This window comes from Tyto alba, unplaced genomic scaffold (assembly GCF_018691265.1).
Source record: "Tyto alba isolate M040663 unplaced genomic scaffold, T.alba_DEE_v4.0 Super-Scaffold_41, whole genome shotgun sequence".
Taxonomy (NCBI): Eukaryota; Metazoa; Chordata; class Aves; order Strigiformes; family Tytonidae; genus Tyto; species Tyto alba.
The window spans coordinates 8145494-8163656 of record NW_024881317.1 but is presented as its reverse complement, the minus strand read 5'-3'; the positions used below and the strand labels follow the sequence as shown (position 1 = coordinate 8163656).

Below are 18163 nucleotides of genomic sequence, written 5' to 3'. Positions count from 1 at the left end.
TTGAGCAGCAGTTTAGCATCAACTCAAATAATCTTCCAGTCTCAAGTCAGATTGGACCTCTTCATCCTCTCCCAAGTGTTTGCAGTAGATGCTCTATACAGATATATTAAAGATGTGACAGAGGAGAGCCTGGTGAGCCTCTAGGAAGCCTATGGGCCAAGTCACCAAGGAGCCCTTCAAAGGCCTTCATACCCCAATAAGCAGTTCTCTCCCTGAAGCTGACAGGATGAAGCTCTGAATCAAAAATATCGCTTCTGATTTCCTTTGTATTTCAAAGTATGGCAAAAACACAGACTTGTTTATGTGTATGAAGGGAAAGAAAGAAGCAAAAGAATGATAATTCAGCTGGGGCAAGCCTTGGTCATTATTTGGACCACTAGGCAACAAGGTTGAATTATGGCTTGCCATGACAGTACCCTAAATAACTGTTAGCTAGAAATACTATCTTACATTACAGAAACAATTACGAGAGTTAACCATTTGGAAAAGGAAAACATGCTGCTGGAGAACTGCTCTTCAGCCACTGCAGTTCACATTCCACAGAATAGAAATTTCAAGGGGAAAAAAAGATAAATCAACACAAGTTTTTGTGCAATAAGGTACATATTTTCAGGATAGCATGCAATAAAACATATGCATATTTGTGCTGTTGATTTGTGCAAATCCATTCCTGCAGGATGAACATAATAATCAAAAATGAGAGCAAAAATGGCCACTTAAATGCCTAAACCCGAACTTGAGTAACTGTGCATGCAAACGCATATGTATTTTTCAAGCACAACTGCAGCTTTTCAATCTTTACAATCTGGATCAAAATGGATTCTATTACCATGATTGTAAATACATTTACACACATAGAATACTGTATCATTTGGACCAGAGAGTTTTTGGCAAACCTCAAAGCAAACTCCTTGTTTAGTCTCACATCAGGTTTAAATAGGAATTAGCAATGACAGAATCATACATGCACCACAGCTAGTTTGGGGAGAATTAATTCTTGCTAGATATCTGCTCTTTAGGGACCAACCATCCCATATGAGACTGTGAAAGTAAAATTATGGTTTCAGACCTGCCACATGTGTTTCTCAAAGATTAAAAAAATGCTTAGGGAAAAACACAAAACAGAAGGGGTTTGATTACACCTAAGTGATTTCTTTTCAAGTCACTCTGTAGTTTGCAACATCTGCTACAGACCTAGTTGCCACAATTTCTGCCCAATTGGCTTAAAACCAGGAACTCTCAGCATTTCTGAGGCAATGGGTTCAGAGTTTACAAGAGAGTTACTTTGCACCAGTCCAAAGGCGGTACCGTAAGCAATGCCTGAAAGTAGAGGAGGTAGTTTGTTGTGGCACTTCAAGACCTTTTGGGACAAAAGATATAATAAAAGTTCTATCATCAGTACACATAATCAGAACTGATACATATCAGTTAAAAAAGTATCAACACTGGAAAAGCTAGTTCATTATAAATAACAGCCCCAAACTGGGGTTTTGTTTTGGTAAAAAACTGTAATGGAAAGATATACTTGTTTTGGATTATTTCTGCTGTTTACCAAGAGAGGCTTTTTCTTAATATTCTCCTTTTTATTTACATTCCCAGCTGTATTAGTGTTATGAGCCTGAAAGCTCAAAGCCATTGATACAGACACTATTTGATTTTAAATAGACTGTGTACTGGATGGGATTACATACCATTCAAATCTGTCTAAAGATAGACAGAGAAGTTGCACAGTTCAAGGGTGCCCTCACCTGCATGTCAGGGAAAGAGACAGAAATTGCTGTGACTTAAAACACTTAGCTCTTCTCCACTTGAAAACTAGCATGTGCACGAGACCAGACAACGTATTCCCAAAACAAAGTTACTCCAAAGCAAGCTTTGTGCAACATGCATGTTCTGAAGGAGGGAAAACACTTATTCTCCTACTGCCTTCCACATTCAGCTTTTACAGGTGTTTATAACAAGGCACTAGACAGGTAAATCAGCAGGAGGCTTGGCTATTCCATGCAGAAGGCTCAACTCAAAGTGTCAGCTGCCTTTCCAGAGATCTTGGCCTAACCCCAAAAATGTTATTTTTGTCACCTTAAAATATCCAAGTAAAGCACAGCTTATCGTCTATAGCTCCTTCTACTTCACTTTCAGACCCTGCATCAATCCTGTGCTATCACAGGTATAATCTAGACCTGCTTTGCCTAATATTATATCTATCTAAGCATAGAATTCACTACTAGCTCAAATGTGGTACTAGAGATTTTCAAGATATAGACCAGGATCTATTAGGGACTTGGATGAGAGACCACCAATTTTTTTAATGTCAGCGAAGCAAGGATTTAAAACCATGATAGCACTCTGTAGAAGTGTTGTGGTTTGAGCCTGCTCAGCAGCTAAATGCCATGCAGTCTCTCACCCACCCTCCCCCCACTTGGGAATGGGGAGGGAATCGGAGGGGCAAAGGGAGACTCGTGGGTTGAGAGAAAAACAGTTTAATAACAGTGACAGAATAATACGCTGACAGCAGTATCAACGGGTAATGTACAATACAGCTGCTCATCACCTGCCTGCTCCCGGTCGGCCATCCCGAACACCAAGGCCCCACAGCCACACCCCCGGAAGTGAGAGCCTCTCCCGGCCCACTCCTGCCTTTATATAGTGAGCACAATGTCACATGACACGGAATATCAGCCAATCGGGGCCCATCCCTCCAGCTGTGCTCCCCCCGCCCCCGCACACAGGTGAGGGCTCTGGGGCCTGGGGAGCCCCTGGGGTCTCAGGGTGCTGCAGCACTCCTCCAGCTACCAAACCAATAGGAACTCTACTCCAGCCCGAACCAGGACAAGAAATGACTGATTAGTGCAATAAACTACGCTGCTACATAAGCTTCTTCCCCTGCTTCTTCTCATTTCTAAATGGTATTAAAATAGTTTATGAGTGTTCAGCTGCTCTGTACTTTACATCCTCTTATGTGCCATAACCGTTACTGGAAAGACAGAAAAATCATGACTTTTTTAATCTTTGCCTTTTGTTTTTATGTTAATGACCTTTTGTTAAATAACAGACAACAAATACAGGAAACATTCCTCAAGAAGTGAGTTTTCATTAGTGTTATTGCTGTTCCTTCTGGCAAAAGACATCATTGACCAGAGCTAGAACTGGGAGCGAAATTTCTGCTTCAGGCAGTGCTCAGTGGGAGCCAGTGTCCCTGGGAGACCTAGTATTTCCCTCTCCTTCAGAAGCTGAGCTCATTAATATTTTGGGAGAAAAATGGGGGAACTTGTGGCACAGAGAAGGAAACTACTACTATTAGAGATGCTATCATGGGATGTACACGGAAAGAATCCTTGCACTTTGTTATTGTCTGGTCACTTTACAAAAAAAGCAAAGCTACAAAACCAGCATTACATGAAGAAACTAACCTGATAGTTTTGCGTGCATGTTTAGAAATAAATCATTTTTCCTATTTACATTCTATAATATATATACAGTAGAACATAGCAGCTCTTCTCCAACTACTTTAATAATTATGCATTGTGTCCTTTTCATTTGTGACAGACGAATGAAAGAACTCCAAAAGGTGAATTTGGATCTAGACTATATTGTTCACTACCATTCCTTCTCTGTGTTCTACTTCCCCAGACCTGGAAGAGTTTTATGGGATATAATGGAACATATAATAACTTTATATAAGGACATATCCACTTCTGAAATTCAACAAGCCAAATCTAAAATGACATGGAGAAGTTTCTCAGCTCTATACAGTTCTGAACATAGCATAATTTCTATAGAATTTTACAGCATAAATCACCACTATTCCTATGCAGTAAAATATCATCACAATTACTCAAGAGTCCCTATCAGGGTTATGGTATCCCTGAGCTAGGGTGTGTTCAAATACTAACTTCAGAGTTTTGCAGTAAGCATAGACCCAAGGTACACTACTACTAGAGCTCTCTTTCCTTCCAATCTCACCCTCTGTTCCCCGCCACCTCAAACCTGGGCTATATGACTTCAGAAGCTCTTCAGTTTTATCTACCCCTTCAAGACTCACAGCTGCTTTGTAGCATTCAAACTGTGCTGCACTATTTTTCTGACTCCCAGCAGTGCTTCCTGTTAGGTTGCAGAAGAGGTTTTGATTTCTCACTCTTTGTCATTCCAACATTGACTCAATTTTCTGGTTTTCATTTTCTTGATGCTTCTGTGGGACATTCAGCTGGATTTATAAATTAGGGTGGCAATTTGCTGAAACCACTGGAGCAAAATTTGCCCATGTAATTACCCCAATTGCATGTGCAATCATATGAACCATGTGCACAGGTGAACAATTCAACTCCAGTTGGTCCTCTGTAGGTTCATTTTTGCACAAGCAATTTTGAAAACATAAGCTTTCAAATGAAGCTTATTTTTGTGGATAAGCCTCTTCATCCCATTTCTACAAACACTATTTTCAATTGCTGGTTTGTTTCTCCAACCCAAGGCCATTATATATCCCCTTTCCTATCACTATACTTTGCCTATTTTTATTGTTACATTTGAATAACAGATTCCAAAGAAAGGGGAGGGAAAAGTGAGAGAAATATATAAATAAATATGTTAAACAACATTAGCCAAGACACAGACCTAATCCAACACAATGTTTTTAAAGCAAACTCATGGAAAAGCAGCTTTATACTTGCATAACTAAGCTCCAGGTTTTTTTATTCATAGGCTTTCAATAAGAAATTCTGTGCATATTTCACAAAAAAATGATGTGTTTTAATAGTTAAGAGGGACTGAATGGTTATATAAAACGTGAAATGTCACTTGAAACTCCAGGGATGTCCAGTTTTCAGGGCTAAAGAAATACTGCCTGATTTATTACACAGTGTAATATATGAAGGTATATTACAAGAGACAATAACCTTCGTTCCCAGGCAATTTCAGCTTTCCAGGTAGCGTGGATATTGCAGTAAAATATCGGACATTCTTCACTGCATCTATAAAAGTGAAGTTTTTACAATTTCATTTTGTGGACTTCTCTTTTCCCATCCTATGAATAACAACTCCATCTCTGAATCTGTTGCTTCCAATAGCCATTAACTTGGATAATCAGACTTGATCTTGAGATGGGTGACCAAAACAGTCCCCTTACTTATGACATTAGCTCATCTCCAAAATATTCAACTTTGAGATCAGTATTTGATGCCTACCACAATCAAGTAAGAAGTAAAATACAAGTTCAGCAGTAATTATAATATTTCTCAGTGTAGGTTTGCCAATGCAGCCAGCTGGGTCAAGATTTACAGATACCTCCTGCAAATTCCAAGAAGATATAAAGAGACTCATAATTTTTAATACAATTCTCCAGTTCCTGCATTGATGACACTGAGGTATCCTTCACAAATCTTCATCAGGTGCTTGTAGAAATTGCATCGGGATGCTTTCTGTATCCCAGATTGTAATACTGAAGAACTGTAACTACAAAGCTCACACCTCCATGAAGTGCATCATGTCACCAGGGCTACAAGGATGGATCAGGCTGCATGTGAGCCAACAGCTCAGCATCCTCTGCATTCTCACCAATCCTCATGCACATGATGTTCCACTAATGCATCAGTTCCTAACGAGGGACCAGCTGCTCCTTGTCTGTATCTATACAGAGCCTAGCACAGGCACAATTGTTATGGGAATAATATAACACAAAGAGGACTCAAATAAGCATAATAACAAACTAAAGGGATAATGATACACAATCAAGCTAACAAGAATAATAATATAATTCAATCATCTCATTAACTTTACTAAAAGCTAGCTTTGTACACCAGTCTCCTGACTCCTGAAAATGTCTTCAAAGGAGTGCATAGATCTGATTATGAACTACCATTAACAGTCAGGAAAACAGACACAAATGCAGAACAAAATGATTCCTTTCTGTGCCCGTGGAACATCGTGTTCATATCTAATATTCATGCTAACTAGAAAATACGAGGTAGCACCTATCTAAAATGAAATAATTTCCAAGGCTAAAAGATGATGTGTTTAGTAGTCCAAGAAAGTAATATCACTGAACCCACAGCAAGTGATTTTTGTAGTGAAATTCCCAAGTGACCTTGCACCCCCAGCATAAATTGGGCATGAAAGATCCAAGGGAATTGCACTCAACTTGTGGGGTACCTTTACTGTTTAAGAGTTTTACAAAGACTGCACCTGCTTTTGCAATTGACAACTGGAAGACTAACGAAGCAAGGGACAATGCATTAGATCATTCCAGTTCTTAATATGGCCATTAACTAATTAATTTTCATGACCATTTAGAAGACAGACAGTACTGTAACCTCCATTCTATTGGAAAGCAACAATATGGTACTTTCATAAGAAACTTGCAAGCAGGAGAACGAGATATTAGACTTCAGATTTTAATAAACCCTAGACCCTGTCCATAGCAGACTTTCTGCTGTTGTTCTCTACCAAGGCACACAGACAGTTGTCTGGGCAATTTGTTAAAAACTAGCAGTTTTTTTGGTCAGTTATTAGGCTGGATACTGGGACAAGCAATTATAATACAGTAGATTAAGTGTACCCTCTGGCCCAAACTCCTGGAAGCACATAGGATAAGCTGGAAGAGAAAAGGAATGACAGCAAAGCACCCAAAATTTCAGCTATTCAGATTCTGGGAAACAAAAGCACCAAGCAATAAAGCCAACCACTGACACAAGGCTGGTGCCAAGTCCCATAGACAATGATATCACACAGGCTCCTGTTTTAGAGACTAAGCCACACAATAAATTAGGTGAGGGTGTTAGAACAACAGCTGGCTACTAATTAGTCACAGCCCCCCCTCAGCAGGGTATCAACAAAGTGGCAGAGAACATCTCAAGTAAATTAAATTTTAAAAAATCCTACTGCAATCACTCCCCCGACAGACCCTTCCTTCATCTCCCCTCTCAGATTTTTATTTATTGTAATTACTTTAGTAATAAGATTTGTTTCCTTGTTATTATATATATTACCATGCAGGGCAACAACAACAACAACAACAAAAAATAATAGCTGGGAAGAGTTATGTAGCTTATTTATCTCCTTGGCTGTTATTGGGCCACTGGGTGGAGAGAGCAATGAAGAGGTGGGGGCCTGGGAAAAGCAGTAAATAGAAGAGAAAGCATATTCCTCAGGAGCAGAGACGTATGGGGACATATTTACGAAGGAGGAAACACTGACAATGAGTGAATAGAGCTAATAACTCAGGAGGCCCAGCAGCTCCAGCTGATAAAGGAAGGAATAAACAATACTGCATTGGAAGCACTGTCAGACAGGAGAGTCCTGGGGTGCAGCCGCCTGCAGACGGATGTTTATCACAGAAGGAGAGCCAAGGATGGGCTGTCACATCAGCACAGTGTAAAAGGCCTTGGTTGAAATTGAGGCACCTCCCAGAGCACAGAAAGGTACTCAGAGAAGGGCATGTTGCAGGGCCTGACCCCACTGTTGGTTCCACCAAGGAACAGCTTACAGAGATAAGAGGTGAGGAATATTGCAGCTCATATTTTCTCTCATGCTGTGCACACACTAGCCACATTCACTAACCTAAGATCCCAAATCCATCACTTCCCTCTTAGTGGAGGGCAACAGAAGCAACACTTGAGGCACAAAAACAGTAAATAGCTGAGAAAATGTATACTCTGCTTGGTAAAAGTTAGCCCACACTTCATATGCTCCTCCCAGAGCCACAAAACAAGCCAGTACAGATGCTCCCAAAACTGGTATTTTTATCGCCTCTAAGGTCCTGAGGAAAGTATCAGTGCATGCAGATATGCCACCTTACAATGTGCAGCTCAGAGCACAGCCATTATAAACGAGTGATAGTTGAATCTTTTACAAAATGCTCTTTTATCCAAGTATACCTTGGCTTCCACACATCCAACTACTTTCAGCATGGTGGTGCCAATTTAGATGCAGGATCTCTGATGACAACACAGGGGACAGACTTATACAGCATCTGCCAAAGACCAGCAGCACACTAATCCTGTAGTACCTCTCTCTCCTCGAGACAAACTCTCCCACTGCGTTAATTAATGACAGAGTTCGAAAACGCTCCTTTCCCAGCCTTTCCACATCTCTGCACTATCCTTAGAGAAAAACACACATCGTAGATTAGCTAGTCAGGAGAGCGCCTTTGGAGTGTGTTTGCATAGTGCATGGCACCAATTTAGTTATGCAAGGCTAGATTCTGAGAATTAAACTCCTCTTCAGTCCTCTGACCACAGAGAGGCAATACAGAAAAGGAGGGGGAGGGAAGGAGGGATGGCTGCAGTTGTACAGCTTTGCATGACATCACCTCAAGCTTTAATCCTTGAGGATGTAGTTCTGGATCATAAACTGACTCCTTAGACTGGCTATTAGCTTTTTTTTTTTTGTCCTGTCCTCGATCATTTCTGCCTCTTACTGTCTGGAGAGTACAATATCTCAGTGCAGGAGAGTAAGCATTAATACAGGAGAGAAAATAAGCCACATATACAAAGAGTGGATTTGGGGTATAGAGACAAACGTGCTGTTTCTCCTCCTCTTAAGAGCATCCATCCAAAAATGAGCAGGTTCTGAAGAGTAAGTGGGAACACACTAATTTTTCCCTTTGTAATTTTTGAGAAGGTGCAGAGTATACCTGTTCTAGAACGGATTTTAGCAGACATTCCTATCTCTTCATTTCAGTATTTGTCAAAGTAGTAAAGCTTTTCTCTGCTGGATTTGAGGAGGTAATGAACAAAGCCCCATAAGTAAAATAGGATGGAATGAACAGCCTTAATAAAGTGGGAGCAAATATCAACAGAGACAAGAAACCTAGCACCTCACCTGCCTTACCTTTGAGTAGCAGAAAAGTTTACTCAGCCTGTGTTGTGGGAGGGCAGGTGCAGGAGGGAACAGAGTGTTTGTAAACCAGATAAAGAATAGTCCATGGCTATAATCCAAAATGCAAATCAGGATTTCCTCTTCCTAACTGCTACTATGGTTACCTCATGGCCTTGAAGAAATCATGCAGCTTCCAAAAAAATTTATCTTCCTTTACCAAGAAGAGAGTCATCAGCTCTCATCTCCACTGATTGATTCAATTCATTTATAAAATGCTTGAAGTTCTTTTCAATGAAAAGCTTCTTTGATTCAATAGGAGGGAGGGGAGAGTGAGAAAAGGGCAAACAGAAGAAAAGAAAGAGGAAACGTTAAAAGGAAGTAAAGGAAGAGGAAGAAAGTGACAACATAGGAGTGAGACATGAACTCAGAGAACTGTGATATTGGCCTGTTAGGGATTTGTTAGTGGGAAGAGCATTTCCGAATACACAAATTACATAGACATTCCATGAGCAGGTGCACGTGAAGTATTTTTTAAAACAAATTCACATCCCCAGGAGCTTCCATTTCTTGCTTGATCAATGATCTTGCAAGGCCGATCATTTTTAATTTAATACTTCTGGGAACTGGGGGGAAAAACAACCCTCATCAAACAGGCACAGTTGGCAAGCATCGAGTGTTAGCATTTGGCATCATTTATTACTGCTGTTTATGGTGATATAAATTAGGCTATACTGATATAATTAATAACCCTAAATTTAGGTGTAATAAATAGCAATATTTATCTAGAACTGCAGTGTCTGGAGAAGTCCAGCCAAAACCACAAAATGTTGACTACCATGTTGTGACTCTGAGCGCAGACATGTGAGTGCCAGGTGTGTGTAGATGGTCGGCAGGTCTGAGCAGAATCTGGGCAACGGCTGCAGGAACCGGCTGCTGACAGAGGGGTGTACAGCAGGCACGTGGGAAACGGCACATGAACACATTGCAAGTCAGAGTGCAACTGCCCAGGAGTGCATGAGCACACACACCACTCAATGCTCAAATGTGTGATAATGAGTTTGTGGCACAGTGTGGACAGCAGAGTTCCATTTCTTTATAAAAACCTCCTTTCATGGTTCTATGATCAGACTTTTCACAAGTTCCCTTACTGAACCCTGCTTTCCAAATTTTACAAAACTGTCATCATAATTGATCTAGTTTCAGTGTACTTGAACAGATGAAATTTTTTTAAAGCAATCCAGAAAGCTTCACCAAAGGCTACTCTGCACCATTCCTCAAATTTAGAGTTTTCTGAGAACAATATTTTCTACATTCTACAAGTTAAAAACAAGCTTAATAGTTAAAACAGTACTAGATGTAGATTGAGGAGAAAATGCTCCCAATATACATATTTTCGTCTTCATTTCAAACCAGTCAAAGGTTATGGTATGTCATTATCTTATTCTCTAAGGAAGAAAACTCAGCCAAAAAGAGGAGACAATGACCAAATTCTCATAATCCACTGGTAGCAGACCCAGGAACAAAGCACAGGGCTCTTGCTCATCCGCTGCACTTTATATCACTTTCATAATGGAAGTGATACTCTTCTTCATGGATTCTCCAAAACATAATAGAGATTAATTCCTTTTAAAGCTTTCCTATTTTACTGTGGTTTAAAAAGTGGTTAGAGGTATGGGTGAAGGTAGTGAGTCATAAGACCAAGCACTTACTATGGATTCTCACAGAACAACTCGTGCAAAGTAAAGTCAGGCTGCAAGAACGCTTTCTGATAAGTATGTGACTATCACTTTAGACTAATTTACACTACTGATCTTGGATATTAAGACTAATTTTTCCTTCTAACTTATATCAAAAGAAATAAAATTAAAACATAAAAATAACTATACCAGGTCAGTCAACAGGTCTAGATGAGGCAGCATCCCATCACCAGCAGCGGTCAAAGGCCAGATGTACCTTATGAAAAGCAGTTTCTATTTTTAAATTTTAAATATATAGCCATTATCCGATTAGCTGAATATTACTTGTCAAACCCTACACGAGTGCTATTCAGGATGGAGCAAAATACTCAGCCACACACAGCAAAACAATTGCTCCCCAATTCTCTCTGGATTAAACGAAGTCAAATTAGCTGCAATATTTGGTAGTGATCTCTATTTGTATGTGGTGACACTTGCATCACCACTACCTTCATTTAACATCAGTGGCAGGGCTTCAAGTCTCTTCATTGCTGACAGACAAGAGCGGATGTTTAGAGCACTGACTGAAGTGAAAGGGAAGGCGGAGAGCCGCTTCTCAGCTCAGCCACATGCAGCCAGAGCATAATCGCATCACTGCAGCCCTAGAGGAACATTCTCTACATGTAACTTTCAGATCCCATCAACCAAAGCAAATACCAAGGCCCTGATCATCTTTTTGCTGCATGAGGCTCCCAAAGTGCGATCACACGGTTCCCTGCTGGGATGATCACTCTCCCGCTGAGCTGATCCGGAGGCAGGGAGCCCAGCTGGGGAAAGGGCACAGCTGGGCTGCTGGAAGAAAACCTTTGTAACCATGCACTGGCATCCATCTCTGTGACAGGCAGGGAAGCATTATGCATACCCCAGCACAGAGGGCTGGGGAGGAGGGAGAGCAAGGAGATTCAAAGAGCTGCCAACAACAAAAAAAAAAAAAAAAAAAGTCCAACTCTAAGTAAAGAAAGATCCTGAGATACCAAGATGAAAGCAACAGCAGCACGGAAACAGAAGAAATCCTTGTTTCACAATAACAGATAAGATCACTGGTTACCACATGTAGGTATTCCCAGTGTCCATCACAGAGCCAAACTACTTGTTGGCATGGATAACGCATTTGATACATTCAGTATGTCCAGTCCTCACAGCGGGAGGAGGGAGAGCACAGCAACTTGTATAAAACTAGAAAAGAAGTTCAGGTTGGGATGTTGGCAGAGGGAACACCAAGAACTCTAGCAGTCTGTTCAGGAATGCCTGGTGAGGAATCCAGCAAAAGGGATTGTGAATCCCAGGGCAAACAAGCAACTGAAATGCATTGTAAAATGAATTTTACACATGTAAAAAAAATATTTCATAAGTATCCTCTTACAAGTTGTCATGGTTTGAGCCTGGTCAGCAGCCAAACACCATGCAACCGCTCAACCACCCTCACCCTGCACCTGGGAATGGGGAAGGAAACTGGAGGAGCGAAGGGAGATTCATAGGTTGAGATAGAAATAGTTTAATAATGATAATAAAATGAAAACAATGACAGTAGTAGAAAATATAAACAGGAAATGCACAATGTGATTGCTCACCACCCACTGACCAATAGCCAGCCCATTCCCAGCTAGCTATTCTGAAATACCAAGATCCCATAAGTGAGAGAGCCCCTTCCTGACCACCCCTCCTCTATATAGTGAGCATGATGTTACATGATATCGAATACTTCATTGGCCAATTTGGGTCTGGTGCTCTGGCCGTGCTCCCTCCCTGCTTCTTGTGCACTTGCACACGGGCAGGACACGGGGAATCGGAGAGTCCTTGAAATCTCAGCAGCAGCCAAAAACATCACTGTGCTATTATCATTCTTATACTAAACCCAATGCTGAATCCCAAACACAGCACTATTCTAGTTACCAAAAAGAAACATTAACTCTATTCCAGCCCAAACCAGGACACAAGTACTATGACTAATGATGGGCTATAGACCAGATTCCTCAGAAAACAGTTTCCCTTCAACGTTGACTTGAAAGATAATAGTGTTTACTAGATCATTTAGTGTTTCATCTCGTCCAAGTTTAAGTAGTCAAATAAATCTGCATGTACACATATAGACATTAAGGGCCTGAAAGATATTTGCCTTCTTCAATGTGCATGTTTATCTCCAGCAGACCACCACTAAAGCTGAGGCCCAGAACAGAAGCATTTATTTCAGTGTAGGAGGATCCAAGTCTACTAAAAAAGCATGTAGGAAGACGCAAGAATACCTGGGCCACTGGAGACTTCATGGGATAAAAGTATTTAAATTAAAGCATAAAGGAATAGTTCTTTCCCTTCCCCAGGCCTCACAATCAGTAACAGCCACGGCCAAATCCTTGTTCCCCTGCTCCCATCCCACATGCAAGGCTTACCAAACTTCTTAACTCATCACCAGATTTAACTATAGTTTAAGCTCATCTGTACCAGGGAAGGCAAAGCACCTCCCCATGTGACATGAGCTCAGTCAGCACACTTCATCCAGGTGTCACCAAGAGCCACGTCCTCCCTCCTGAGGGCCTCTCCTCTGCTACACTCACTTCTGACAGCTGGAGAAAAAAAAAAGGTCAGACATTCCCTCCAGTCCTCCATATGCTGGAAACTAAGTGCAGTGAAAGGAAAAAGAGCCACAACCTTCCTTTTTTTTTGCTTCTGCTCTCTGGAAGGATCAAGGAAACATTTGGTTCCAGCAGAGGCTTCGAATACTCTGGATTAGTATCCAGCTACACTGAACAGTCCTCCCAGACTACTGATAGCTCAGGTCCTGAGGAACATAGCACAAGAGCTATGACTGTTGGTGGTCACAGACAAGAGACTGTCAGAAAAGCCCAAGTTGCTCTCTGCTGAACCTCTCACCCCAAACTGAAATGAATTAGTTTAGAACCAAAACAAACTCAGTTGTTGTTCAGGATTGTTTTTCTGTTTCTGCAGCACTCGATCTGCACAACCTAACACAAAAGCAGATGGGAGAATGTACTGAAGTTATTCCTCCATGCTCTGCTATGTGTTTCAGGGCTTGTCTAACCCCATCTTTCAGTTTCAAGATTTGTTGCATCTTCCATTGTTACAATCAGAGGGGGACGTGTTGCCAAAGCCTGCAAGCCCTTCTCACCAAAACACACAACTCCCCAGCTACCAGTGTGAGGTGATCATCATGTCCTCCATCAGAGACAGGACTACCAGTTATGAACCTACAGTCGCTCCACAAACACTCCACAAAGTGAGCAAACTCCACTGTCTGTAGAGACACGGCAGATTTTTTACAGCAAAGTACAAACCTTCTTTATCTTAGTTCACTCTTCAAGCCTTCAAAGGGAATTCCTCTTTCACTTTCTGCATGCCAATAGTTATTTCATGTTAACAAATTAGAAGCAGAGTTGTACGTTTTCCACTCACGTAAAGGGAGAGGGAAGGCAAGTTAGTGTGGGTGAGCAGGGATGGTGTAAAGGCAAAGAATGCAAAAAGGAATCACTCTTTTCCAAGCTCAGATTCAGTATCTCTTAGGAAACATGTGGGAGGGAAGATTGAAAAGGAGGTGGGAGGAGGAGGGAGCTTCACTATCTGGAAATATTTCCATGAAAATGTGAAAAATTAATAGATCCTTACCCATATTCCCCCCCACCAGGTTATACAAAGCATTAATTAAAGCCAGTTATTCCCAAGCATATCTGTCTTGCAGGTAAAGTCTGTCCTGCTCATGTAGCAGAAGAGATAGATCTCCCTTTAGCAAGAAATATCCAGTTTTTCTGGCACCAATAGTACTCCATTCAGGCATCTGAGAGATCTTATGGCTACACAGAGTACAGAATCACATACATATGACAAATGCAAGACACCACACTGGGCTGTATCTCAGATTCACATTTTCCATACAGGATTGATAACAGGATGAATAAAAAACAAGACAAAGGGACTTGTCTTAACCTCAAACACTGAAGATGAGACCTGTTAAGTGCCCAGAGGTAAAGCCTGCAGACAAATCCAGAAAAAAACAAGAAGTACATGTCACAACTCACTTGCCATTGATGACTCCATCAGGATTAAGCATGGGGACAATCTTGAAAATGAAACATTTCCGTAGGAGATCAGCAATGGGGTCACTGCTCACAAGGAACTCCAGGGTCCCCTTCATTACCCAACTGGCATTACTTTCACCAGGGTGAACACGGGCCATTAGAAACACATAAGGACGATTGTCTGTAAAACAAAGCAAAAAAAAAAAACTATTCAGGACTTGTCTTTAAATAATATCTTTATAAGTGGGTTTTATTCCTTTTTAATTGGAATAACACAAGATGTATTTGAGGGAAAATACATCCCGAAATAGTCTAGACATTTCCTGAAGGTGCTGTTGCCAGTTGATCCCTGGTGTGGTACTCGGAACCAGCATGTGCTAGTTTCATCCCTATCCTTTTGCTTGTTTATTCTATGATACCTTGCAGATAATTATGTCTACTACTAGAGAGCATTTCACATGTATAGACTACTGCCTCTTAAAATGGCATCACTATACTTTCTGGTAATTCTTGAAAGTTTGACCCTGTCAGACGTCACTGAGGTTTAAAAGACAGATAGAAATTATTCAATTTTCTAAGTCCCTGCTCCACTTTCAGTATATCACCATTAAAAGTTGGGAACTTTCTAAATCTCTAAACAGATCTGTCCATCTGTAAGGGCTCCAAGGACATGCAAGCTGTCTGATCTCTGACAGTAATCTGTGTTGTAGGGTTAGAATCACAACTAATCAAGACAAACTGATATAATTAAAGAAAATACATTAATATGTTACCCAGATAAACTGCAGAGGTATAGTACTCAAAACTAACCATCGTTTCATATCCATCCAACAAAAGGTAGAAATAACGTGAATAGCTAAGACAGGCTGTTACTTTTGGTAGAAAGACAGTTTTCAGTTTCATGTAATATAGACATTCAGATTTGCAAAGCTGATTTTCAGAAGTTGCAACTAGAACAGTTCAGCTGTTTCTAGCAATACATTTGGCATTGGAGACATAAGCTGTAGGAATCTAAGGGAGGGGAGAGGGTTCAGGGGGTTCTTTTTTTAAAAAAACAACAACATGAAAATTTTACTGAACAGTTCATTGATAAGCTTTACTGAACCTGTTTCAAAGTAGACTTGCAACTTAATGGAGAAAGTTTCCTTGTTATCAGATATGTTATTTGCTGTTCCTGTGAAAAAGCACCCACATTTGGTCTAGTTATAAGTCTCCAAAAACTCTCACTATACATATGCTTAGAAAAGACCAAGTTTGACAGCAGATTCTTTGAAGATCCCATCTGTGCTGAGCATACTCCACGGATGGGCCAAGGAAACAGGAGAAGGCAGAGGAAGACACCTGCCAGGCGCAGAAAATAAAGGGAAAGGACAAAGCAATTATCTGCCTTAAAATGATCCTTTTGTGAGCATTCACAGTTTCAGGCCATTGTCACAAGTCAACCTGACAGATTTACTTTAGTGGAAACCATTATCTGTTAGGGCATCACAGCGATGCCAGGATGGGTTTGTCCTGCTCTATCAGGCAACGTGAGAGCTCAGGCTCTGTTCCCTCGTGTGAATTGGGGGACCCCAAATGACAGGCCTGGGAGTGGTAATAGGACAGTAAAGAAAACCAAGGGCATCAGCTGAGTGCCCTTGTAAACAAATGCTGAATTAACAAGTTATATGCCTTTGCCCTTAGCTCCCAAATCTGTCCGTCAATTTCCAAACACTTTAGAAATCATTAATCAGTTAATGTGAAAGAGGTAGAACACCATGCTGAAAAATATAGATGTTATTAAAGAGCTGTTTAAGGATTTGTCCAAATCAGCAAAGGATGTGTCTGAGCTGAGAATACAATGAAATTTCTCATTTCACAGTCAGAGAATAAACACTGATTCTTCCCCTTAACCATACATTTTGCACAGTTCTGCTCAATATGTGTATCAGTACAATTTAGTTACATCATTTAGGGATGCAGACTCAGATTTTGAAACAAACCCCCCTCCACACCTTCCTCTTAAGTACTTGGTGGGCACTATAAGAGTGAACTGGATTCTCAGCTCAAAGATCTTATACAGAGCAATCATATTCTGGTCCAGTAAAGCAACTGGAATTCTGTTTCTCAACAGCAGTATATTAGTCTTTTATTATTCTTACACCTTACCTTACTGTGAGGTTAGTATATTTTGATAAGTGCCTAAGGCATTTATGGATTGCAAAAGATCCCTTTAGCTCCTTCAGAACTACTAGCCATTCTGATTTTTGTTTTCCAAAATTAAGAGTACCCAATTTCTATTCTGCTCCAGCTAGTTGTGCATTACAGTCTACCTTAGTAATGCTTTAAAATAGCAACAAGCAAAAACTAGCTTTCACAAAGATATCAGCTGCATTTTAACATTTCCAAACATTTTCTTCTTTCTCCCATCACCATGATTTAGTGCTGCTTTGTAGGCTCATTGCTGAGCTAAACTTATGGGACTGTGCTGTTGTAGCTGAGAATGAGGCTCCTGAGGACTCCTAATGGACAACAGCTGTAAATAGCACAAAGCAAAATAAAACGTGTTCTCTTTTGCAATTGATGAATACAGCTTTAACAACTCTTATCTCTTCTGTATGTTGGGAGAGAGCACAGCATCTTAATTGAGAGGTTCTTTCCTCAGTCAAAATAAGAAAAAAAAAAAACTCTAAGCAGGGGCTTTTTCATCTCAGAAACACAGGAAAGTTTGCCATAATTCTAATTGCAAATAGCATGGGACTGGCAGAGACCTGAGCTCTGTTATTCCACTCAAGGCCGATCAAAGTCAATCTTGTTGTACTTAAATTCAATGTCAGAAAAGCTTCTGGAGTTTCCAGATCTTAAAACCCAGGAAATGGGGGGTGTGTGTGTGTGTGTGTAGTGGGTTTGGGGAAGAAACCAGATAGAGATCATCTACATTGTTTCCCTGTAGCCAACAATGGAGGGGCCCATAGCCTGTAGGTCCAGCCAAGGAAACCTCTCTGTTCCAGTTAAAGCTTCCTTTAAAAGCTCCCCTCCTGACAAACACATCCGCAGCTCTGACATCCCATCCACAAGAGAGTCATAAGGAAGGTACGTACCAGCAGGGAAACTGCAGAGCTTGCTAACTGCCTGTTCCCTTCACGGAAGTCATCATGGCCAAATCCCAAATGATGTGCTCCTGCAGTCTGCACCCAGCATGAAGACTAATGAAGCAGCAAATAGAGCAAAGAGCTAACAACATGGCCATAGAACTTGCTACCCTTGAAACACCTGGGAAACTAAGATTCAACTCTGGCAGTCAGGAGTCACTAAATCCTATGCTTTACAGCCTATCCAGTTATTTATCTGCCTTGAAATTATTGTGACAGCTCTTATAAACATTAGAGTTAATGGAAATAGTGGAGAACAGCACTGGCCAGCCATACTCAGCACTCCAACGGACAGGCACTAGTCAAGATTTCTACACTCAGTTCAGCTGCTTCACTTCATTCCTGACTTCCCACACCCCCATAACTGCAGTCCTGACCAGACCACCTACCCAGCACAGTTTACCGGTTTACACTGGTGCCCAGATGCCCTTCTGTCTGTGCTATTTCAGAGGCCCTT

At 41.0% G+C, this 18163-nt stretch overlaps 1 protein-coding gene across 1 annotated transcript in view; it reads right to left on the bottom strand.

The window, feature by feature from the left end:
- The window catches only part of AGBL1 (AGBL carboxypeptidase 1), a 209082-nt gene that overhangs the window by 73285 nt on the left and 117634 nt on the right, over positions 1–18163 (bottom strand). The window contains exon 18 of the mRNA XM_032994199.2: positions 14576–14756. Within this exon, the coding sequence (XP_032850090.2) occupies positions 14576–14756 (181 nt within the window). The remainder of the gene's footprint in view (positions 1–14575; positions 14757–18163) is intronic.